General features: G+C 42.4%; 1 protein-coding gene across 1 annotated transcript in view; it reads right to left on the minus strand.

The window, feature by feature from the left end:
• Positions 1-26,956, minus strand: part of LOC127578749 (short transient receptor potential channel 4-associated protein-like) — an 85,954-nt gene that overhangs the window by 28,327 nt on the left and 30,671 nt on the right. The window contains 9 exon segments of the mRNA XM_052031162.1: positions 1,608-1,698; positions 2,679-2,762; positions 6,304-6,405; positions 10,199-10,257; positions 12,392-12,520; positions 13,155-13,297; positions 22,213-22,404; positions 22,960-23,161; positions 26,634-26,762. Coding sequence (XP_051887122.1) covers positions 1,608-1,698; positions 2,679-2,762; positions 6,304-6,405; positions 10,199-10,257; positions 12,392-12,520; positions 13,155-13,297; positions 22,213-22,404; positions 22,960-23,161; positions 26,634-26,762 — 1,131 coding nt within the window.

Here is a 26,956-nt window from a genome sequence, read left to right on the forward strand (position 1 = left end):
ATGCAATTTGGGAGTCAAATTCTGGTAGGACAAGTAAATGGTAAGGACCTTAGGAGCAATGATGTACAGAGAGGGTGCAAGTCCATAGCTTTCTGAAAGTGGTGACACAGTTGGATAGACTAGTGAAAAAGGCATTTGGATTTCTTGCCTTCATATTCTGAGGCATTGAGTATAAGAGTTGGGATGTCAATGTTGCAGTTGTACAAAACATTGTTTAAACCACACTTGGGAGTATTGTATATAGCTCTGGTTGCCATACAACTGGAAGGATGTGGTAGCAATGGGGAGTGATCAGAAGAGATTCACCAGGATGTTATCCTTAGATATGGATAGGCTCGGTTTGATCTCACAGAAGGGAGACATTATAGAGTTTTAAAAGTGAGAGGCATAGATGCAAAAAAAAATGTCAGAGTCATTCTCCCAAGACTGAGGAAGTCTAGAGGGCACAGGTTAATGGTGAGGGCGGAGAAATTTAAAGGAGATCTGAGGGGCAAATTTTTCCACATAGAAGGTGGTGAATATCTGGAATGAGCTGACAGGTGGTGGTGGAGGCAGATACAATTATCATGTTAAAAGGCATTTGGTACTTGAGAGGAAAGATGCAGAGTGAAACTGGCCTAATGTGGGCAAAAGTGATTAGCGTTGATAGGACTCATGGTTAGCAACAGTAAGGTGGGCCAAAAGGGCCTGTTTCTGGTGCTTTAAGATTCCAGCATTCTATGAGCATCCTTCTCCATAGCCATTCAATTAGATCATGGCTGATCCTGTGCTAAGGCCCTCCTCTCACTAATTCCAGTCACAGAGAGTGGAATAGTGCATCCGGAATGCTTGCCTTCAGTGAATTGAGTATAGAAGTCCAGAAATCATGTTGCTGTATAAAACTTTAGTTAGGCTACATTTGGAGCACTGTATGCAGTTCTGGTCATCACACTATAGGAAGGGTGCGAAGTAATTCACTGGAATGTTGCCTGGAGAGAATTAGCTACAAGGAGAGGTTTGACAAACTTGGAGCAACAAACAATCTGCTGGAGGAACTCAAGTGGTTCAAGCAGGATCTGTGCAGGGCAGGGGGAAGAATTGTCAAACTTCGATTGTTTTCTCTGGAGTGCTGAAGGCTGAGGGGCAACCTGATATAAGTGTATAAAATTAAGGCATAGATAGGGTAGATTGAATCTTTTTCCCAGGGTGGAAATGTCAAATACTAGAGGGCATTGGTTTAAGGTGAGAGGGGAAAGCTTAAAAGAGATTTATGAGGCAAGTTTCTTTTTTGAGCAGAGAGTGGTCATGTTTGGAACGTACTGCCAGGGAAGCTGGTGGAAGCAAACATGATAGCAATGTTTAAGAGGTACTTAGGCAGACACATGAACAGGCAGGTGATGCAGGGATATGGACCACGTGCATGCAGATAGGAATAGTTTTGACTGGCATCATGGTCTGCATAAACATCATGGGCCAAAGGCCCTGTTTCTGTGTTGTACTGGTCTATGTTCTATATGCAAAGCTTTTAAAAAAAAAGGCCACATTTATCAATAAGAATGAAGTGCATGGGAGATCTCTCCCCAGAGGGCTAGCTAGTTTGATCATTTACAACATGGGTTTGAGATTACCTCCAGCAGGCCACGTTTCAAAAGGAACATCTGATCAGCATAAGAAGTCACTCCTCGCAGAAAGCTCTCAACTGCTCTTGCCTGCCAGAATCTACCAGAAAGGAGAGCAAGAAAGTATCAATAGAGGTTTGCATGTTAATTGGCTGTCCACCCACTTCCTAATTACTCACTAGGTATGGTTGTGTGGCTACTGGCACTACCAGCCATGTAACAATTTTTGTTTAATGAATGTGTATTAACATTTAGTTAATTGTACAGCACCAGACCTGCTTCTAATCCATGTCCTTTAAACACAGCACTGTTGTATCAGCTACAATACACCAACTCTCAAGATGGCAATTAAGCCAATGATTTCATGGCCTGCACTAATAAGAATGAAATAAGTAGGTTCTTTGAAAATAAAGACATATTCTACAACAAAAAGAGAATGCACCTGCATCCCACTTAGACAAATCTGTTCTTAATCACATGCCTAGCAGATTTAGCAATCATTTCACCTTGTGTGTTAGCATTTCAAACCTCATGAAAGAGTCAGTTTAATTTAATTTTTTAGCCTCATCTTTGCTTCAGTCTGAGGCTATTGCTTATGTTCCTTATGAGGGTGCTTATTGCTGAGTAAAATCAAGATAATAACCTTAAAGTGCTCCAAATAATAACCTTAATAAGGTTGAAAAGCTTAAAATTGACTGGGTTCCAAGGGATAGGCATCCATAGGTAATTAAAGTGATAACAAAAATTGAGGGCCCTTTTTCTCCCCCTCCCCGCCCCTCCCATAGTTCAAAAGGAGTCAGGGATAGCTCTCTTGAACTGAAAGCCAGCTTGCATAGTCCTTCCTGTCAAAAATAGGACTAAGTAGCGACAAGGAACAACAAACCCAACATCCATGACTAGCAAGATATGAGTAGGGATTGCAAGAGATCACCTTATATTCACTAGAAAGGGAAGCAGGATTGATATTCACAATAGGGCTTCCAGCTGGTCTTTCCTGCCTATGAGTTTTGTATATTTGTTAGTAACGGAGACAGCGCTGCATATTGTGGCCAATTCTGCTGGAACATGAAGGAAACCTACCTGAAGGAGGATTCAACAGGTTCTTTTTTCATAACCTGTAATAACCTTGTTAGAAGTCCTTTCTTCCCATCACAGATCAGACTTCTAGAAAAACAATGAAAAGGGTTAATTTTAGACAAAATACCTGCTTCAGCATCTGAATGTTCACCGATTCATATTCAGTTTTCAAGTACAATTTTTATGCTTTTGTTGCTATAGTTTACATCAAGTAAAATGTCACATACGTGTTACAAAAAAATAATCAAAAAGGCTTAAGGATTGTTTTCCTTTATATCTAATGGACAGCAAACTAAGGAACAGAAGTTAAACTATACAGATTGTTTGGACAAAAATGTAGGTGGTCTGATAAGTTTGCAAACAACACAAAAATTGGCAGAGTTGTGCAAGTCAAATCAAGAGGAAAGTAAATGGCAGGATCCTTAGAGACAATGATGTAGAGGAATCTTGGGGTGCAAGTCCATAGCTCCCTGAAATTGGCAACACAAGTGGATAGGGTAGTAAAGAAGCCATATGGAATGCTTGCCTTCATCAGTCCAAGTCATGTTGCAGTTGTATAAACCTCTGTTGAGCACTAATTAGTGCTATTGTGTGCAGTTCTTGGTCACTGCATTACAGGAAGGATGTGGAGGCTTTGGAGAGTGTTCAGAAGAAGTTCACCAGGACCTTGACTGGATCAGTGTGTATTAGCTAAAAGGAGAGGTTGGACAAACTTGGATTGTTTTTGCTAGAGTGTAGAAAGTTGAGGGGTGACTTGATAGAAGTTGATAAAATTATGAGACATAAATAGGACAGATGGTCAGTAATTTTCCCCAAGGTTTGGGGGTGGTGGGAAAAGAGTGTCAAATACTTGTGGGCATAGGTTTAATGTGAGAGGGGGGAAGTTTAAAGGAGATTTACGATGCAAGTTTTTTTTTAAGCAGAGAGTAGTAGATTGCTGAAATGCACTGTCAGAGGATGTGGTAGATACATAGCAATGGTGAAGCATTTAAACAAACATGTGGACAGGCAGTGAATAGGGAGATATGGACTTCATGCAGGCCAATGGGATTAGTTTAGATTAGTGTCATGTTCAGTGCAGATATCATGGGTCAAAGGGCCTGATCCTGTACTGCTCTTTGTTCTATTGCTATGCAAAGTCCCATTTAGTGACAGGTAACATTCATAGAGTCAGAGTTATACAGAAGGGAAAGAGGCCCTTTGGCTCAACTCATCCATGCTGAACAAAGAGCCTACCTGAGCCAGTCCCATTGATTACATTTAGCCCACGTCCGTCTAAAACTTTCCTATCTATGTAGCTTCCTCTCGTAGTTTGTTTCACATACCCACCAGACTGTGTGAAAAACTTGACCCTCGGTTCCCCTTTAAAATTGGTTCCCTCTCACCTTAAACCTATGCCCTCTATTTTTAGACTCCCGTACCCTGGGAAAGACTGTGACCATCCACCTTATTCACTCCCCTCATGATTTTATATATATTAGGTCACGTGTCATCCTCTACACTCCAGGGAAAACAGACCCATCCTGTCCAGCCTCTCCTTATAACTCAAGCCCTCTAGTCCCGGCAACATCCTTGTGAATCTTTTCTCACCCTTTCTAGCTTAATGACACCCTTCCTACTGCTAAGCAACTCGAATTGCACTAAATACAAAGGCAGTCTCACAAACATCTTGTACAGCTGTAACATGACGTCCCAAGTCTTGTACTCAAATGTTCTGACCGATGAAGGCAAGCATGCCAAAAGCCTTCTTCACCACCGTCTACCCATGTCAACACTTTCAGGAAACTATGTACTTCTACTCTTTGGTCTCTCTGTTCTACAATGCTCTCCAGGGCCCTGCCATTTACTGTGCAAGTCTTGCCCTGTGTTAACTTCCTAAAATTGGTAATTTGTTTATTATTGTCACATATACCGACGTACAATGAAAAACTTCGTGCATCCATACAGATCATTACATCAGTATATTGAAGTAATACAAGGGAAAAGCAACAACAGAATGCAGAATATAGTGTTACAGAGAAAGTGCAGTGCAGGCAGACAATAAGGTACAAGACCACGACAAGGTAGATTGAGAGGTCAGAAGTCCATCTTATTGTAGAAGAGGTCCATTCAATAACCTTATAACAGTGGGATAGAAGCCATCCTTGAGCATAGTGATACGTTTTCAGGCTTTTGCATCTTCTGCCCAATTTGGGGTGGGGGGGGGGGGGGGGAGGGGGAGAAAGAAGAGAATGTCTGGGGTGGGTGGGGTCTTTGATTACGAAATGCAACGTCCTAGTTAAATTCCATCTATCATTCCTTGGCCCACTTTCCCAGTTGCTCTAGATCCCATTGTAATCTAAGATAACCTTCTTTATCCACTATACCACCAATTTTTTGGTTATTCATGCCATGTCACTGAGAAGTAATGACCACCTTAAACAAGAGAAAACCAATCTCCCCATGACTTTAAAAGGCATCATTATCAATCCCTTAAAAATCAACTTGAGGTCATGGGATAACAAAAGCAGTTTACTTACCTTCTATTGTTTGGTTGGAATCTAGGAATTGCTGGCACAGACTCAATAAGATGAACAGCAAGCTGTGCTGTAACAAATCTTTTATTTACTTACAACACACAAAATGCTGGAGGAACACAGCAGGTCAGGCAGCATTTATGGAGGGAAATAAACAGTCTATGTTTTGGGTCGAGGCCCTTCATCGGGGCGCTGAAACTTCGACTGTTGCTACAGTCACTGTGTGCCAATGGAGTAGAGAATGAATGTTTAGGCAGGCTGCTTTGTCCTAAATAGTTCTAAGAGTTGCTGGCACAAAACTCATCCAGGCAACTGGGAAAAAAAATCATTATACTCCTGACTTGTAAATGGCGGAAAGTTCTCAGGATTTCAGGAGGTAAGTCACTCACCAGAAGATAAACAACCTCTGATTTTCTTTTGTAGACATGGTATACATGTGACAGGTCCCAGATGAGTTTCTGATTATTGGTGATCCATCCCAGGATGTGAATGGCAGGGACTTACATTGGTAATGCCACTGAATGACAAGGGTGAGATGAGGTCTGGAGCACAGTACATCCAAACTGGGCATCGGAAAGCAGGTTTTTGGTAAGTAAATGCCACTTGATAGCACCATCATTTTGCTGATGACGAGAATAGACGAATTGGGTAGTCATTAGCTGGATTATTTTCCATGAACTGGACAAATGTGGACTATTTTCCACATTGCTGGGTGGATGCCATTAGGTTAACTGTATTGGAACAGCATGGCGAGAGGCACAAATTGGCTTAAATCTGGCTTTTGTGAAGGTGGGGATTTCAGGAGGATGCCGAAACAGATCATCTGTTTGATACTTCTAGAACACCAAATACATATTATTGTGAATGCTTCAGTTTTGTCTTTGACACATGCATGCTTTGCCACATTATCATTGAGAACGAGAATATTCTTGAATTCTTAATTTTATAATAAATTGGCCTTCAGTTTAAAAGGAGGACACTACTCCCAGATTCAAACTCATGGTTTCATATTAAAAGATGGGAGATAATCTACAGAGATGTGACTTGATATTTTAAGCACTGTAATAGTCAACATTCATGATCCCATTCATAACAAATCAATATCTGTTTACCTGTCAGTGTTGACAACTGCTTCTACCTCCGGTATATTGGCTCTGAGTGAGATTACACCAAGTTCATTCAGTTCCTGGCTGTTCAATAATAGGTACTTGTTCCTGAAAATCCAAGAACAACATTGCTCATCAACTATAAACCTCAGCATTCAAACCTTGCCTAATCCATTGCATGATGTGACAAGTGGCAGTGGATGATTTGATGCAAAACACCAGAAATGATTGCGCGAGAGGAACTGGGTGTTTTACTATCCTGCACTATTTTCACCTCAAAAATCTGTTTTAATTTGCAGACAGGACATAGAATAGGAAACTGGTGAAATTATTAGTATGAGTGACCTCTAGACTAGAGCAGGACAGAGAGAGCTAATGAAATGTCTAAAATTTGAGGTCACTCCTGGAGTACTGTACAGAATTTTGGTCCTCTCATTTGAGAAGGGATACAGTAGCATTGGAGGCAGTTCAAAAGAGATTCATTGGGATACTTTGTGAGAGAGGATTGTACTATCACGAGCAGCTAAAGTAATTAGACCTGTATTAGTTAGAGTTTAGAAGACTGAGGGGTGACCTTATAGAAGCATACAAGATCTTAAGGGGATGTGACAGGGTAGCTGTCATGAGGTTTTCACTATTGAAAGAATCCTGAACATGGGGATACAGTTACAAGATAAAGAGGTGGTCAATTAAAATTGAGGTATGTAGGAACAACCTCTTGCAGAGGGTAATAAATCACTGGAATTCTCTAACCCAGAGTGTTGATCATTGGAGGTAATTAAATGTTGGCTAGATTATTGGGAGGTACTTAAAAGAGGAAGCAGATCATTTTCAGAAGTTCTGAGAATTGCAGAACCAGAATTGGGAAAGAGGACTAGAGGTCTGGAACATATTAGCCATGATCACATTGATTGACACAGAGCAGACTCGAGGGGCCAAGTACCCTACCCAATTCCCACTTTCTTAGGTTCTTATATGGTGGCAGTTGGAAAATAAACCTTTTTTTCAGGTAAGGTAACCAGTTACTAAAACCAAATTACACCGCACTAGGAAGCACTATTAGGGCTAAAACAATAAACAACCACATAAGAAATTGTATTTACAGAGCACCTTTAGTGTATTAAGTGTTAAAGCCACTTCACAAGAGCAACCAAACAATAGGTCTACATAGAAGGAACTGAAGGGAATCTTTATCAGTACAGAAATAGTGTTAGGGAAACTAGAGGGGTTAAAAGGCCGTCAAATTCCCTGGACCTGATAATTTACATCTCAGAGTAGTAAAGTGACTGGAAATAGTAGATGTTTAGATTCTGGAGCAGTTTGTACAAATTGGAGGGTGGCAAAGGTCACCCCAGAAGGAAGGAAAAAACATGGAATTACAGACCTGTAATTTTAATGGCAATGGTGGGGAAAATGCATGAATAGGATTGGACAAAGTCAGAATGGGTTTATGAAAGGGAAACCATGCTTAAATTAACTAAAGCTTCTTGACAATATAGCTGGTAGAATCAGTAAGGGAAATCCAGCTGATGTGGTGTATTTCAACTTTCCAAAGACTCTTGATTTACACCCCACACAAAAGGTTAGGATGCAAGATTAAAAATACATGGAATTGGTGGTAACGTACTGGCATGGATTAAAAATTGGTTGACAAACAGGAAACAGAAGTAATTTCCAGGTAGCAGGCATTAACTAAGAGTGCTGCAGGGAGACAAGACACTGTGGATGCTGGAGTTAAAAATTAAACTGCTGGAAGAACTCGCAGGTCAAACAGCATCTGAAGAGGTAAAGGGATGGTTGATGTTTTGGGCTGAGATGCTGTATTGGGACTGCAAGGATTGGTGTTTGGGCCTTAGCTATTCACAATATTTATCAATGGTTTGGATGACTGAACTAAATGCATCACCTCTTAGTTTACAGATGACAAAGTTGGGAGGGTGGTGAGGAAAAAGTGAAAACTGAAGAGGATGCAAAGACACTTCAACTTGTCTAAATTGGGTAATGGACAAATGCATGGCAGATACACTTTGGGGAGGCTGAAACTAGAGGGTGTAGGTTTGCGAGAGGAGAAAGATTTGAAAGGGACCCAAGGGGGAGTTGTTTCCCCCCCACAGAGGGTGGTTGGTATATGGAATAAACTGCCAGAGGAAGTGGTTGAGGCAGAAACGGTTACAACATTTAAAAGACATTTGGCCATGTACATCAATAGGAAAAGTTGAGGGGGATATGGGCCAACCACAAGCAAATGGGACTAGCTTAGGTAGGCACCTTGGTTAGGCCAAAAGGCCTGTTTCCATGCTGTATCACTCTAAATCAATATCTTCAAAAATCATAGAGAGAGCGTGAGAGAGATACATATATATATACATATATATATATGTATATATATATATATATACATACATATACACACACACACACATACATACATACACACACATATATACATATAAAAGGAGACTTGTGAGGCAATTTTTTTTCCTTTACACAGAGTGGTAGGTGCCTGAAACTCATGGCCAAGGGAGGTGGTGGAAGAACATACAAAGACAACATTTACAAGGCATTTAGACAGGCATATGAACAGGCAGGGGGTGGAGGAATATGGACCACGTGCAGGCAGGTGAGATTAGTTTAAATTGGTATCATGGTTGGCAGAAACAATATGGGCTGAAGGGCCTGTCCCTGTGCTGTACTGATCTGTACAGGTCAGGCAACATCCATGGAGAGAAATAAACAGTCAATGTTTTGGGTTGAGACCCTTCATCAGGACTGGAAAGAGGGCAGAAGCCAGAATAAGAAGGTCAAGGGAGGAGCTCACGCAGGCAGGTGATAAGCAAGTCCAGGTGAGAGCAGGAAGGTAGGTGGGGAGGGAGGAGATGCAAGCTGAGAGGTGATAGGTAGCAGATGCAAAGGGCTGAAGGAGGAGGAATCCGGTAGGAAAGGGTAGTGGACCATGGAATAGATGGGCAGGTCATGAGGGCAGGGGAAGGGGAAAAGAGACGGGGGGCGGGGGAGAAGGAGGGAGAAAAAAAGGGGAGAGGGTAGAAGACGGGAGGGGTTACCAGAAGTCAGAGATATCAATGTTGAGGCTGTCAGGTTGGAGACTACCAAGGAGGAATATGAGGTGTTGTTCCTCCAACCTGTGCCTGGCCTCAACACAGCAGTAGAGGCAGCCATAAATAGACATGACAGTATGGGAGTGAGATGTGGAATTGAAGTGGCTGACCACTGGGAGATAAGATATTTATTTATTAGTCACATGTACAATCGAAACACAGTGAAATGCTTCTTTGTGTTACTAAGAATGTGCTGGGGGCAGCCTGCAAGTGTCACCACTCTTCCAGCGCCAACATAGCATGCCCACAGCTCCTAACCCGGAATGAGGGAGGAAACCAGAGCACCCAGAGGAAACCCACACAGACACGGGGGGAACGCACAAACTCCTTACAGATAGTGGGCGGAATTGAATCCAGGTCGCTGGCACTGTAATAGCATTATGCTAACCACTACACTACCGTGCTGCCCTTGCTTTTGCGACAGACGCAGTGAAGGTTCTTGACGAAGCGATCGCCCAATCTGCGTTGGGTCTCACTGATGTAGAGGGGTCTTCATTATGAAAACATTATGAAAATCCCACATCCTCTCAACAATAGAAATTTGAAATAGTGTTATATTACTGGAGTTTTGCAAAACAATCTTATTACTAATGCAAGCACAACCAATTATAAAAGGTCAACTTCTTTGGTGCACTTCACAACTGTCTCCTAATCCTAATGTGTGACCTGCAACCATCTATGATTTTCAAAACAATTTTAAAAGTTTGGGCACTGTGGTGACTACTTCCAGATAATCACAAGTGCCACCATACAGAACAATGTTGTAATTATTTTCAAATACTCACTCATGATGATCACTGAAGCTCTGAAGCAACCTTAGGAATTGGATTTTCAGGGAAATTTCCTGTGAAGGAAAGCAAACGTAAGAACACAAGAAATAGCAACAAGGAGGCCACCTGGACCTTCATAAAGATCATGGGCAATTGTCTACAGTACAATTACCATATTCCTTAATTATCTCAATATCCAGAAATCAATCAAACTCAGCTTTGAATGAACTCAAAGACTGAGCCTCCAGGGTAGAGAATTCTCAAAGTTCACCAATAAGTGGGGAATTTTCCTCACCTCAATCCGAAATGGCTCATCTCTTATTCATACAAGGTGTCTCCTGGTGCTAGACTCCTTGATCATGGGACACATGCTCCTGCAATTAGCCTGTCAAGCCCTTTAACAAATTAAGTTTTGGGACATGGCCTCTTCTCAGTACTACCATCGGTGAGGGGTACAGGATCCTGAAGACCATCACTCAATGATTCAGAAACAGCTTCTTCCCCGCCACTATCAGATTTCCGAATGGTCCATAAACCCTACCTCGTTATTCCTTCTTTCTGCACTATTTATATTTGTAATTTATAGTAATTTTATGTCTTTGCATTGTACTGCCGCTGCAAAACAACAAGTTTCATGCAAGTCAGTGATAATAATAAATCTAATTCTGATGAGATCTGCTTGCCTTCTTCTAAGCACTCGCAGGTATGGGTACACTTTCAGATTAGTACCCATTGTAAACTTCGAAGATACCACAAGAATAAGTGCTGGAATCATTGCTTTAGATTACAGATCATTAATGCAAAGACAAGAACACAATTTCTAAACTTGTGGATGAGATGAAATGGCCAGGGAGGCAATAGATATTGCCAAGGTTTGAAACAAATTACAGGAGAATACAACTAAACTTATAGAAAAGGCAAATAAACTTACAGAATAGGTAAATAATTAACAAATGAACTTCAACACAATTAAATATGAGGTGCTAAACCATAGTGGGGAGATTTACTTGGCAGGTGCAATTCCAGAGGAACTTGTCCTTGTCTGTCTTCTAAGGTGTCCCTCAGGATTAAGGAAGTTCTGTTTCCTCTCCAATTTGGAGGAGTGGAAGGTACCTGTGCATGAATTGTCTTAATGTGGGACAGTCTTTGCACACTAGCTACGACACACCCAGAATGAAGAAATTATGGAGTATTAATACTTATAGATACAGATCAGCAGGCCATAAGAAAAAATGCAAACCAAGCACTGAGATACATTACAAGAGTAATGGAAATGGAGTAGTGCAATTATGGCAAACCTCTATCAAACCTTGCTTAGGCCACACTTGGAGAGTCCTGCAAACATTCTGGTCACCATATTATAAAAGGGCAAGACACTGGAGAGAGTGAACAGGAAATATACAGCAAAGGTATCAGAAACACAGAGACTGCACAGTGGGGCAGTGTTTGATTCTAGCCTCCAACCTGTCTGTATGAAATTTGCATCTTTGCCCACGACAGTGTTGGTTTCCCCCTTTGCTGGTAGTTGTTAGGTTAATTGGCTACTCTAAATCAGCCTTTGTGTAGGTGGCTGGTGTGAAAAATCAGGTGGCTGCTAATAGTCATGTGAGAGAACAGGGTCAGGGAATAAGTGGGGGAATGGGATTGAAAAGATTGCCTATCCTGGCTCTCCAGAGCAATGGGCTGAATGGTCTATGTTGCAATGAAATATTAAAAATATGATGTGTGCTTCAAGGATGTATAGCCTGGCTGCCTTTTCTCTAGAGAAAAGGAGGCAGAGGAATAGGTTTTTGAAAATATGGAAGGTTTAGAGAGTTAATGGAGAAGAGCATAACTGGAGGCCATTGTTATAATAATGTCACAAAAAGTCCAATAAGGATTCAGCAAAGTGGCAAGAATGTGAAGCTTCAGGGGAGTGGTTGAAATTAGTAGTAAAGACACATTTAAGGAAAAGTTGGACAGGCAACTGTAGAAAAGGAAACAGAGGATCACACGGATAAATTTAGGTGAGGAAAGATGCAAGTAGATTCAAGGAGAACACAAATGCTAGAACAGAATGGTTGAGCAAAGTGGTCCACTTCTGTGGCGGATAACCTCTAATAAAATATATTTGTAAACTAGAGCACCTAGAAAGTTGCATATTAAAACAATGAAAATGGCAGTTTCCAAGTTATGACAAGTCAGTTCCTACAAGTAGTCCATACTCACTGGACTGCAGTCACAGATTTGGTTTTGCCCATGCAGGACATGATTAGTAGAATGTTTCCTCCATATCAGCTTATCAAACAGATTATTAAGTCCGGGAATAAGTCGGAATTCTGCCAACATCTTGTGAACCTGAAAGAACCAGAGAAATTATTGCTCAGATATTCTCTGGATCAGTGAGCAGTTCTATGTTGTCCAAAACTTTCAGTTTCCAGTTTTTTTAATTAAAAAAAACTTGTCACCTAAATACTAAAGCAATCCACCTCAGCTGGATTTTTACCAAGTGAACCCAAGGGTAACAGGAGGTAAAACAAAATGTCCAAGCATCATGAACTAATAAAGAAACCAACAAGGGTTCCCATACCACTTGCATTCAGTTATGGGTGCTAAAAACGCTTGAATAGATATATCACTGTGAAAACCATATTCGATTGTGGTGATTTTACTGAAGATCAGGCAGACACTCATTGTCTGACCTCACTGTCTACTTAGGGGGATGTCAGGAGTTGGTGGTTCCTCCAGATCTGGAATTGTGTGAATAAGTTATCATCAGGAGAAAGGAATTTTGGAAAATTAAAGAAACCAGGAGTGCTTACTTCTTATCACAGAAGTATATTCAGCCCTTCAGATTTCTGCAAGAACAATGCTGGTGGTCTTATTTCCTTACCCTAACCTCATACCAGTCCAATTGTTTTCCTTTACAATTCTGATCCAATTTTCTTTCGAACTCACAATTGTAATTATTACTTCTGGTTTTCTCACTCACCTGGTTTCGCTGCCTTCCCATCAGCAGTACACATAACACATACAACACTTCCACTTTGTACATGATCTCGTGCATGATCTTCATCGACTGAGGAAGCCGGCTCCTGAGCTGATTGGCAGCCAACACACTCTCATCAGCAGACTCTGAATGTAAAAATGGAAGTTTAAATAAGGCCTCAGTGTACAACCAGCAAATTGTTTTGGGATCTGTTGAAGTTTCAAGTTGTGTGTACTCTAGATTTACATTTAAAAAGAGAGGACAAGGATGTTCCATAAACATCCCTAAACACTTCCAAACACTTTCTATCCCAAATTCTGATACAATGCTCAAAACTAGGATACGTCTATTCTCAAATCTAAAAAATGTTTCTTTAAAAACAAGATTGGCCTAACTATTGAAGTCAAATAACTTGATTCATTCTTCTGTTCCTTTCAATCTTACTGGTGTGTGACTTTGATCCTTCACCAAGAATCCACAAATACTGTAGAAATGCACATCAACTGTCTCAGTTGATCAATGAAACAGGACACACCAGGATAACTTGCCCATTTCCCATTTTCCCTCTCCCTTCCACTTTAGACCAGATTATATTTGCTGCCATCCATCCTGTGGGAATAGTTCCAGAATCTACGGAATTTCGTAAGATAACAAACCAGAGTCATCTCTCATAGAACAGTACAGGCTCTTCAGCCCACAATGTTGTGCCAACCCATAAAAACCAACCCCACCTATATCAGTCTAACTTTTCCCTCCTACACAGCCCATAACCCTGCATTTTTCTTGCATCCATGTGCCTATCCAAAAGTCTTAAATGTTCCTATTGTATCAGCCTCCACCACCAACCCCAACAGTGCATTCCAGGCACCCACCTCTCTGTGTAAAAAAAACCTAGCTCTGACATCTCCTCTAAACTTTCCTCCACTCACCTTATAGAGACAAGAGTACTACAGCACAGAAATGGGCCTTCGACCCATGTAGTCCATGCTGGCCTGGTTTTCTGCCTAGTCCTGTCTACCTGCACCTAGACCATAGCCGTCCATACCTGTCAGCCATGTACCTATCCAAACTTCTCTTAAATGTTACAATTGAACCCACATCTAACACTACCACTGGCAGCTCATTGCACACCACCCTTTGAGTGGAGTAGGTTCCCCTCAGATTCCCCTTAAATATTTCGCCTTTCACCCTAAACCTATGTCCTCTAGTCCCCAAGGGGGAAAAGCCTACATGCATTCACCCTATCTATACCCTTCATACATTTTGTAAACTTCTACAAGATCTCCCTTCATTCTCCTGAGCTCCAGGGAATAAAATCCTAACCTATTCAACCTATCCCTGTAATTCAGGTCCTCAAGGCCCAGCAACATCCCTGTAAATTTTCTCTGCACTCTTTCAAGCTTATTGATGTCTGTCCTGTAGGTAGGTGACCAGAACTGCCCACAATGCTCCAGATTCGGCCTCATCCACATCTTGTACAGCATCAACGTAGCATCCCAACTCCTGTACTCATTGTTCTGATTTATGAAGGCCAATGTGCCAAAAGCTCTCTTTACGACCCTATCTACCTGTGATGCCACTTTCAAGGAATTATGGATCTGTATTCCCAGGTCCCTCTGCTCTACCATTCACTGCAAGTCTTACCCTGGTTTGTCCTCCCAAAGTGCAACACCTCACACTTGTCTGCATTAAATTCCATCTGCCATTTTTCAGCCCATTTTCCCAGCTGGTCCAGATCACTTTGCAAGCTTTGGTAGCCTTCCTCACTGTCCACTACACCCCCAATCTTGGTGTCATCCGCAAATCTCTGATCCAGTTTACCACATTATCATCCAAATCATTAAAATAGATGATAAACAATGGGCCCAGCACTGATCCCTGCTGCACACCACTAGTCACAGGCCTCCAGAGAGACAGCCATCTATATACATTATAGATATAGGAAAGATTCCAGCCACTGTCTGTAAGGAGTTTGTACGTTCTCCCCGTGTCTGCACGGGTTTCCTCCCACGTTCCAAAGACGTACAGGTTAGGAAGTTGTGCGCATGCTATGTTGACGCTGGAAGAGTGTCGACACTTGTGGGCTGCCCCCAGAACACACTATGCAAAAAGAAGTATTTCACTGTGTGTTTCGATGTACGTGACTAATAAAGATATCTTATCTTACCACTCTCTGGCTTCTCCCACTAAGCTAATGTTGAATCCAATTGGCTACCTCATCCTGAATGCCAAGCGATTTAACCTTCTGGAGCAGCCTCCCATGCTGGACTTTGTCAAAGGCCTTCCTAAAGTCCACGTAGACAACGTCCGCTACCTTCCCTTGACCAACCTTCCTGGTAACCTCCTTGTCTCCCTTACACTCACTTCTGTCACTTGCCCTTTAAAAGGAGATCAGCATCAAGCCCTCTCTAGTTGGAACCTCTACATACTGAAGAGGGAAACTTTCCTGAACACATTTTACAAACTCTATCCCATCTAGTCCTTTTACAGTATGAGAGTCCTAGTCAATATGTGGAAAGTTAAAATCACTTACTATCACAACTTTATATTTCCTACAACTGTTTGCTATCTTTCTACAAATTTGCTCCTCTAAATCCCACTGACTATTAGGAGGTCTATAATATAGTCCCATTAACATGATCATCCCTTTTTTATTCCTCAGTTAAATTGATGTCCTCTGGTATTGGCCATTGCCACCTCGAGAAAAAGGTGATGGCTGCCAACTTTACCTACCCCTCTCATAATCTTATACAACTCTATCAAGTTGCCTCTCATCCTCTGTCACACTAAAGAGAAAAGCCCTAACTCGCTCAACATTTCCTCAAAGGACAGGTTTTCTAATCTAGGCAGTATCCTGATAAATCTCCTCTCTAAAGCTTCCACATCCTTCCTATACTGAACTGACAACAATACTCCAAATGTGGTCTAACCAGAGTTTTATAGAGCTGCAACATTACTTGGTAGCTCTTGAACTCAATCCCCTGACTAATAAAGGCCAGCACACCATATGCCTTCTTAACCACCCTATCAACTTGTGCGGTAACTTTGAGGGATCTAAGAACTTGGACCCCAAGATCCCTCTGTTCCTCCACAATCCTGCACCTTCAAGTTCTATCTTCCAAAGTGTATCACTTCACATTTTTCCCCAAATGAACTCCATCTGCCACTTCTCCACTCAACTCTGCATCCTGTTTATAACAATAACTTACCTGGTGGCTCCACTTCAAGACCGAAGAGTCGCCGCTGCATATCTCGGAAATGTGGCAAGAGGACTGGGCTGCAGGCGAGGCTGAAACAACATGGATACAAGACACCCCCTCCCCAGCATACAACTAGCTAATGTCCAGTCCATTGAGAACAAAGTTGATGAACTAAGGGCAAGACTGACCTACCAAAGAGAACTGAAGGACTGTTGTGTACTATGTCTCACTGAAGCATGGCTTACACCTGCCTCACTTGACTGTGCTATTCAACCCGAGGGCTTCTCAATTCATCGAATGGACTGTACAGTGTCCTCAGGCAAAGTTAAAGGTGGAGGGGTCTGCTTCTTAATCAATAACTTGTGGTGCTCGGACGTGAGGGTCTTGGCAAACTCCTGCTCACCCAGTCTGGAATATCTAAGAGTGAAGTGTCGACCATTCTATCTGCCAAGGGAGTTCACTTCACCTATCCTGATGGTAGTCTACATCCCACCACAGACAGACATGAAGCCTGCACTCAGTGAGCTACACTCTGTGGTCAACAACCTTGAGACAGGATACCCTGAGGCCCTCTTCATTATTGCAGGTGACTTCAATCAGGCCAACCTCAAGAGTGTGTTACCAAAATACTACCAGCACATCATCTGCTTCACCGGGGCACCAATACCCTTGACCACTACTATACAACCATCAAAGATGCCTTCCGAGCCACCCCTCGTCTTCACTTTGGGAAATCAGACCACCAGGCTGTGCTCCTTCTCTCTGCATACAAACAGAAACTGAAACGGGAGGATCCGGTACAGAGAGTCATGCAGTGCTGGTCTGAGGTAGCAGATGAGCTCCTACATGACTGCTTTGAGATAGTGGACTGGTCCATGTTCAAAGACTCAGCTGCCAGCCTTGATGAGTATGCCACCACCATCACAGACTTTATCAGCAAGTGTGTTGACAACTGTGTACCAATGAGCACAATCCAGGTGTTCCCAAACATGAAACCATGGATGAACAGGGGAGATCCACTCCATACTGAAGTCGAGGACTGCTGCACACAAATCTGGTGATCCTAATCTGTACAAGAAATCCAGATATGACCTTCGGAAAGCTATCAGGGATGCCAAGAGGCAATACTGACTCAAAATAGAGTCCCAGACCAGCTGTCAGCTATGGCAGGGCTTACATGCCATAACAGGCTACAAGACGAAGTCGGGCTGCATAGTTAACAACAGCGCATCCCTTCCTGATGAACTTAACGCATTCTATGCGTGTTTTGAACAGAAGGGAAGTGGGTTGTCACCACCCACCCTGGCAGCCTCAAATGTAACTGAACCTGTGATCACCGTTGAGGACGTAAGATCAGTCTTCCAGAGAGTGAACACGAGGAAAGCATCTGGCCCAGATGGTGTCCCTGGCTGTGTGCTCAGATCTTGTGCTGATCAGCTGGCAGAAGTATTTGTAGACATATTTAAACTCTCTCTGCTTCAATCTCAGGTTTCCACCTGTTTTAAGGAGACCACCATCATCCCAGTACTGACGAAAAGCAAGGTAACATGCCTCAATGACTACCAACCAGTGGCTCTGACATCCACCAGAATGAAGTGCTTTGAGAGGTTGGTCATGGCACACCAACTCCAGCCTACCAGACAATCTTAACCCACTGCAATTTGCTTATCACCGAAACAGGTCCACAGCGGACGCCATCTCCCTGGCCCTACAGTCAGTTCTGGAGCATCTAGACAGTAAAGACATTTACGTTAGACTATTGTTTATTGACTACAGCTCTGCCTTCAATACAATAATCCCAAGCAAACTTGTCACCAAACTCCAAGACCCAGGACTCAACACTTCCCTCTGTAACTGGATCCTTGACTTTCTGACCAACAGACCACAATCAGTGAGGATAGGCAGCAATACCTCCGGCATGATTATTCTCAACACTGGTGCCCCATAAGGTTGTGTCCTCAGCCCTCTACTCTACTCCCTATACACTCATGACTGTGTGGCCAGATTCTGCTCTAACTCCATCTACAAGTTTGCAGATGATACTACCGTTGTAGGCCACATCTCAAACAGCGATGAGTCAGAGTACAGGAAGGAGATAGAGAGCTTAGTGGAATGGTGTCATGACAACAACCTTTCCCTCAATGTCAACAAAAGAGCTGGTCATTGACTTCAGGAAAGGGGGCAGTGTACATGCACCTGTCTGCATCAATGGTGCTGAGGTCGAGATGGTTGAGCGCTTCAAGTTCCTAGGAGTGAACACCACCAACAGCCTGCCCTGATCAAATCAAGTAGATGCCATGGCCAAGAAAGCACACCAGCGCCTCCACTTCCTCAGGAGGCTAAAGAAATTCAGGTTGTCCCATTTGACTCTCACCAACTTTTATTCATGAACCATAGAAAGCATCCTATCTGGATGTATCACGGCTTGGTACGGCAACTGCTCTGCCCAGGACCGCAAGAAGCTGCAGAGAGTTGTGGACACAGCCCAGCGCATCATGGACACCAGCCTCCTCTCCTGGGACTCTGTCTTTACCTCTGCTGTCTTGGTGAAGCAGCAAGCATAATCAAAGACCCCACCCACCTGCGTCATCCTCTCTTCTCTCCTCTTCCATCGGGTAGAAAATACAGGAGCCTGAGGGCACGTACCACCAGACTTAAGGACAGCTTCTACCCCACTGTGATAAGACTATTGAATGGTTCCCCTATACGGTGAGATAGACTCTGACCTCACAATCCACCTTGTTGTGACCTTGCACCTTATTGCACTGCACTCTCTGTGGCTGTGACATTTTACTCTGTACTGCAATTGTTTTTACTTGTACTACATCAATGCACTCTGTACTAACCCAATGTAACTGCACTGTGTAATGAATTGACCTGTATGATCGGTATGCAAGACAAGTTTTTCCACTGTACTTCAGTACAAGTGACAATAATAAACCAATACCCCATTGAAACCTATAACAACCTTTCACTCTATCCAAATCACCTCCAACCTTCATGTCATCTGCAAACTCACTAATCTACCCCTCCACTTCCTCATCCAAGTCATTCATAAAAAATCACAAAGAGCAGGGGTCCCAGAATAGATCCCTGCGGAACACCAGCTGTCATGGACCTCCAGGCAGAATGATCTCTATCTACTACCACCCTCTGCCTTCTGTCAGCAAGCCAATTCTGAATCCACGCAGCCAAGTCTTCAAGGAACCCATGCCTCATGACCTTCTGGATGAGTCTCCCATGGGGAACCTCATCAAATGCCTTACTAAAATCCATATACACCACATCCACCACTCTACCTTCATCAATTTGTTTTATCACCTCCTCAAAAAACTCATTTAGGCTTGAGAGGCACGACCTGGCCCTCACAAAGCCATGTTGACTATGCCTAATGGAAAAAAAGCTTCAAGTGCTTGTAAATCCTGTCCCCAAGAATCCTCTCCAATAGTTTACCCACCACTGACATAATACTCACTGATCTATAATTTCCAGGATCAACCCTATTACCTTTTTTTGAACAGCGGAGCAACATTTGCCATCATTCATTCCTCTGGTACAACTCCTGTGGCCAGGGAGGATGCAAAGGTCATCATTGGCACCCAGCAATCTCATCCCTCACCTCCCCTAGCAACCTGGGATATATCCCGTCTGGCCCCGGGAATTTATCTATCCTAATGTTTTTCAGGAACTCCAACACTAACTCTTTCTTAACCTCAATATGTTCCAGCACATTAGCCTGTTTTTACACTGACCTCACATTAGTCAAAGTCCTTCTCCCTGGTGAGCATTGAAGCAAAGTATTCATTAAGGACCTCCCCTACCTCCAGGCACATTTCTCCCTTTATCCCTGAGCAGTCCTACTCTCACTCTAGTCATCCTCCTGTTCTTCACTGTATGTTTAGCTGAGATCCTGGGGATTTATTAGCTTCCATCCCATTAGTTTCTCTCATACTTTTTTTAAATTAAATAAATTTTTCATCAAGGTCCCCATTCCCTACAGATCTGTTGTTTTCTAATTCCAAGAGGTTTTTTTGTATATTTCATGAATGCAGACAGAAAATGATTTCTATGACTTCCCCCAACATTTTCCCCTATCTCACTCTGCAAGGGATTTGTACTATGTCTTGCTAATCTATTTAAAAAAATAAATCTGTGGAAGCTTCTATAGTTGGAGTACATAGAACGTTACAGTACAGGAATAGGTCCTTCCACCCACACTGTATGTGCCGATCATGAAGCCAATCTAAATTAATCCTATCTGCCTGCACGTTGTCTGTATCAGGCACATTTTCTGCTTGTTCATGTGCCTGTGTAAATGCCTCTTAAACATTGCTACTGTATTTGCTTCTGCCATCTCTCCTGGCAGGCTGTTCCAGGGACCTACCACTCTTAGTATAAAAAATGTTGCTTTGCACATCTCTAAACTTTTCACTCTTTCACTTTAAAGCTATGCCCTCTAGCATTTGACATTTTCACTCTGGGAAAAAGACTCAGTACTGACTTATCTATCCCTTTCATAATTTTCCATAGAGTCATATAGTTAGACAGCATGGAAATATTACCTGAGGCCCAACTCGTCCATGCCGACCAAGCTGCCTACCTGAGCTAGTCCCATATCCCTCTAAACTTTTCCTATTTAAGTACCTGCTCAAATATCTTTTAGACATTGTAACTGTACCCCTCTTCCACCTTGTTCCATATACCCACCACCACATGGAAAACCTGCCTATCATATTTCCTTTAAATATTTCCCTTCTCATCTTAGGCCTGTGCTCTCTAGCTTTAGACATCCTTTTCCTAGGAATAAGACAATATCTACTTTATCTATGACCCTCATGATTTTATCAACCTCTATACAGTCACCCCTGATCCTCTATGCTTCAGGGAAAACAGTCCCAGACTATCCAGTCTCTCCTTATAACTCAAGTCCTCCAGTCCCATCAACACCCTTGTGAATCCTTTCTGCACACTCTCTAGCTTATTCATATCCTTCCGATAGCAAGGCAACCAGAACAGCACACAATTCTACAAGTGTGGTCTCACAAAAGCCTTGTACAGCTGTAACGTGATGTCCCAGCTCTTGTACTCAATGCCCTGATGAAGGAAAGCATGCCACATGCCTTCTTTACCACAGTCTAACTGTGTCACCACTTTCAGGGAACCATGTACTTGTAGCCCTGGGTCTCTGTTCTGCAACACTCCATAAACCCCAGACATTCATTGTACATGTCCTGCCCTTGTTTTACTTTCCAAAAAATGCAACACTTCACATCTGAGTTAAATTCCATCTGCCATTCTTTTGCCCACTTTCCCAGTTGATCTAGATTCTATTGTATCCTAAGATAACCTCCTTCACTGCCTACCATATCACCAATTCTGGTGTCAATCACAAATTAATCAATCGTCCAAATCATTAAAACATATGACAAACGCTTCCATCAGGTTGACCCAAAGCCTCTGACACTCCAGAGAAAACAATCCAAGTTTGTCCAACTTCTCCTTATATCTAATACTCTAATTCAGGCAACATCCTGGTGAATCTCTTTTGCACCTTCTCTAAAGTCCATCCTATAGTGTGGTGATCAAAACTGCACACAATCTTACAAGAACACAAAAACAAAGGGAGGAGGCAAAAAAAATGTAGGTGTTACATCTGCAGTTGCATCAGCAGGTGGCTTGTAAAAGGAAGTGGGTATAGGAGGCGATAGGGTTGAAGGATACACTGATATAAATGTGATGAAGGAAAGTGCAGGAGGCTAATGTGGAGGATAAGCATCACATATTTCAATGGCCTGTTAAAGTGCAGTACATTCTTGAGTTACTGTCAGAAACAGTGTATATATGCCAAGAATCAGACATACCTGTGCTACTGCTTTGGTCAGCTTCCTCAGTGGCCATATGCATTAAGGCATCAAGAACCAGTGCATTGTCCAGCCATGCATACCATTCTTCTAGCTCCTGCAAGAAGTTTGAAGTGCCTGCTGTCTCAGAGACCTTCCGTGTTGCCAGTTTACACAATCGTTCAATGAATCCAGGAATATTTAAAAGGGTGACTAAATTGGGATTAAAAAGGGTTATATTTCAATGCCAGAACTACATTCTCCTAGATTTCAGGTATAAGAATAGAGTAAGCAATGGAGAAAGACAAGCCAACCAACTCTAATGTGCCCAGAATACAGTCCTGATAAGAATCATGTTCTGATTCAGGGTTTCAACCTGAAATATTGACAATTTCTTTTCTGCCACAGATGCTGCATGAACTTCTGAGTTCCTCCATCACATTGTTTGTTGCATCTGCAGTCTCTTATGCCTCCTCTGATTAAAAAAAATCATGACTGTTTCAAGTCAACATTTAAAAACTTAACATCTAATACAAATTTAGCATTAACATAATGAAGTTCTGGCTTCTCGTTCAAAATTGAACACACTGATTTCTCTCATGGAAGAATAGGATTGGTGGATGAGTCATGGGGAAAAGGAAGAATGAAAAATAGAGGAAGTCAATTCAGCTCACACAAAATTGCATTACAATACCAAAATTGCAGTCAGTGTCTAGCTGGCAGGGGCAAAATAGAGAGGAGCAGCTGCAGAAATGCATCACACCCTACCTTGGTTGATTTCTGCTCGTGAAGGTCCTGCAGCTTTCTTCTGTTGTGCATTTTTGGCAAGCAGTGTGTGTTTGTCATCATTTCCTGTATCCAGCTCAGAGATAGTCACCGAAAGAATCCGACAGAAGTTAGCAAGTTGCTGCTGGTCAAAACTGGCGACCAGGTTTGTAAGGTTTGGAATGTCCTCCAACTGGATCATCTCCTTGAAATAAATAAGGTAAATGCAAGGTGAGACTAATTTTGACCTATTTTCAAATGTTTTTGATATAAAAAACCTAATAAATACAAAAAAATAAAAATACCAAGCTACTAGAAGTTAATTTAAGATATCAAGCAAGCTAAAAGTTATTACCTGCATTTAATTTTTTATCCAAATGAATGCGGCTATGCAACACAAGCCACCAACAACTTGTATGAGACTGATGCGGTCAGCCCTTCAGCTCTGCACATGAACCCTCAAAGTTAGACTCAGCGAGTCTGGGGTGGAGCAGGTCAGAGAAATTAAAGATATATTTTATGTCTGTTTTCAAAGACACAAGAAGTCTTTCTGAAATAGTGGAGGACTGTAGGTCAGAAGTAAATGAGGACTAAGAAATTAGCATTAGTACAAAATTATTGATGAAATTATTGGGACTGAAAGTTAAACCTTCTGAACCCGATGACCTGAATCCTTGGGTTTTGAAGGAGATAAAGTGGGGTTGCATTTTCCACAGTTTAAGAAAAGTGAAAGAGAGAAACTTTAGACCAGTTGACTGACATTAGAAAAGAAGCAAGGTAGTAATACCAACTCAGCACAAGCAGAATTCTGTAACCATGATGCTAAGTCAAGAAGTGACATTGGCATATAACGAGGGAGCTGACTGGTGAGTAGCTGCTAGATGTATATACTTGGTTTTCTTAAATTTGTTCCAGCTACGTTCGTTAAGAATTGTCTGTTAAGTAGAGGAATGGCAGCACAACTCACAACCATGCATTCCATATCCTGTGTTGTGGGGGAAATCCTGGACACGCACACAACAGTCTACTGGCTCTAACAGCTTGAGCACTGGGTCAGAACTGAAATGGTGGCTGCGGTCACCATTGTACACGCATGGAGGAGAGATGGGTGACCAGCAAGCAGAAAACATTGACCAAACATATTACAGGAGTACCCCAGTTTTGATGTTAAGTACTCATGAAGGTAATGGTTCCTATGGGGAATGCAGCCAGAGAAAAGGCTACGGCATCATGGAAGGGTCATCTTGGGTTGCGGAGGGAAAAAGGAGAACAATAGTGGCAGGCAATGAAACTAAAGGACATAGACTTACCCTTAAGGAGCAAGAGTCTATCTGAGAGGGGCCCTTTTCTCCCCCCACACAGACAGTGGCGAGTACCTGGAATGCACTGTTGAAGAACTTGGTGGAAATACAGTCACTGACAGCATTTAAGCAGTGTTTGGATAAGCACTTGAATTGCCAAGGCATAGAAAGCTACGGGTCAAGTGCTGGAAGATGGAATTAATATGGATAGGTGCCCACAGGTTGGCATGGACATGGTGGGCAGAATGGTCTGTTTCCACATTTAATAACTTTATGACTCTAAGATTCATGTAAGCAGACAAGCATTTCTGCAGCCAACGGCATGCCTCCAGTATGGAAAGTTGTCTCCTTAGCTTCAGAGTCAAGGATGCCTGAATAACTGTGGACATTCTGAAAAGGGAGAGTGAATGAACGGCCAGAGATCATGGTTCATACTGATACCGAAGCTTTACGTAGATAGAAAGACTAGGTATTTTGGAACAGCAGGGACTTATTAGGGATTATCAGCAAAACATTGAGTGGGAGAAATCCTATCTCACAAATTTGATCTATTTAAGATATCTTTATTAGTCATATGCACATCGAAACGTGAAATACATCTTTTGCATAGAGTGTTCTGGGGGCAGCCCACAAGCATCGCCACCCTTCTGGCACCAACATAGCATGCCCAAAACTCCCTAACCCTTACATTTTTGGAACTAATGAAGTGATAAAGATGATCGATGAGGGTAGTTCAGTGAATGTTGTCTATGTGGACTCTAGCAAAGCATTTGACAAAGTTCCTCATATTAAGCTGGTCCAGAAGGTTAGGTCACATGGGATCCAAGGCGAGTCAGTAAATTGGATCCAAAATTGGCTTGGTCATTGAAAACAAATGGTAATGGTCGAGAAGTGTTTTTCTGACTGGAAGTCTGTGACAAGTTGTGTTCTGCAAGGGTTAGTGCTGGGACCTCTGCTGTTTACACAGCCAAGTTTTCCTGGATCCCATGCCTCACAACATTCTGAATAAGCCTTCCATGACGAACCTTATCAAATACCTTACTAAAATCCATGTACACCACATCCACTGCTCTACCTTCATCAATGTGCTTTGTCCCATCCTCAAAGAATTCAATCAGGCTCGTGAGGCACAACCTGCCCCTCACAAAGCCATGCTGACTGTCCCTAATCAGCCTATGCTTCTCTAACTGCCCATAAATCCTGTCTCTAAGAATCTTCTCCAGTAATTTGCCCACGAATGAAATAAGAGTCACTGGTCTGTAATTCCCAGGGTTATCCCTACTTCCTTTCTTAAGGAAAGTAAGGACATTTGCCACCCTCCAATCATCTGGCACTACTCCTGTGGTCAGTGAGGACACAAAGATTGTCAAAGGCACAGTAATCTTTTCCCTAGCTTCCTGTAATAACCTTGGATCTATCCCGTCTTCTGGCTGCCATTCTATATACCCACCATTTTCTGTATGAAATTCTTGCCCCTCAGGTATCCTTTAAATCTTTTCCCTCTCACTTTAAACCCATATTCTCTGGTCTGAGATTCCGCTACCTGAGATTCCAAGGGAGAAGACTAAAGCCATCCACCTTAACTATGTCCCTCATGATTTTATGAACCTCTAAGGTCACTCCCAGGCTCCTTCACTCCAGGAAAAACAGTTCCAGCCTTTCCAGTCTCTCCTTATAACTCAAACCTCCGGTCCTGGGAACATCCTTGTGAACTTTTCTGCACTCTCTCTAGCTTAACCACATCCTTCCTATAGTATGGTGACCAGAACTGCACACAATATTCCAGGTTTGGTCTCACCAACTTGTACAGTTGCAACTTGACGTCCTAACTCTTGTACTCATGAATGCAGGTCTGACGAATGCAAGTGTTCTGACCATCAAACTCCCAACTATACTAATCCCAATTTTTCCCTTCTCGCATCCTCATCAACACCCACCACCCTTTCTAACATCAACGTACATGGGGAAATTTATATTAGCCAAATAACCAACCAGCCTGTCTTTGGAATGTGAGAGGAAACTAACTGTAGCTCCCAGAGAAAACCCATGCAATCATAGGAACAACATGCTAACTCTCTCAGACTCCCCCAAAGTCAGAATGTAATCAGGTCTCTGGAGTCATGAGGCAGTAGTGCCAACCACTTAGAAGAAGATGGTCCTTTTGAAGGTGACAAGCCAGGATTGAAAACTCAATTTGGGTGTTGAGAAGAAAGTTCCAGATGTTGCAAATTTTGAGATCATGGTGCTAAAGAATGAGGCAATGAGAACATGGTTCCAGACCCACCTCCAAAAGTGGCTGTTAAGAAGCATAAAGAAAAAATATCAGGCACTGTTCTCCTAAAACAAACACAATATTCTAGAGCAAAATACACAGACCTTTTTAACTCCAAGGATATCTTCTATTAGTGTAGCCGTTTGCAAAAAGGTCTTCTTATTTGTCATGAGCGTGAAGAGGAACAGTACAAAGTCATTCCGCTCCGAGAGACGCTTAGTCACTCCATCAGTCTAAAAATAAGAGAGGATGCTGCTTCATCTGCCTTGAACATCGTCTTGCAACCACACATTTGAGTCTAAATATCGACAATGGCTAAATCCCTCATGTCTAAATTATTTGGAGCTGCCCAATCGATCTTGGCCTCTTTTCAAAATCCTTAATTTCTCCACTTTTCCCCAAATTTGTTTCACAATACACCAACGGA

The sequence above is a fragment of the Pristis pectinata genome, chromosome 16 (assembly GCF_009764475.1).
Source record: "Pristis pectinata isolate sPriPec2 chromosome 16, sPriPec2.1.pri, whole genome shotgun sequence".
NCBI lineage: Eukaryota > Metazoa > Chordata > Chondrichthyes > Rhinopristiformes > Pristidae > Pristis > Pristis pectinata.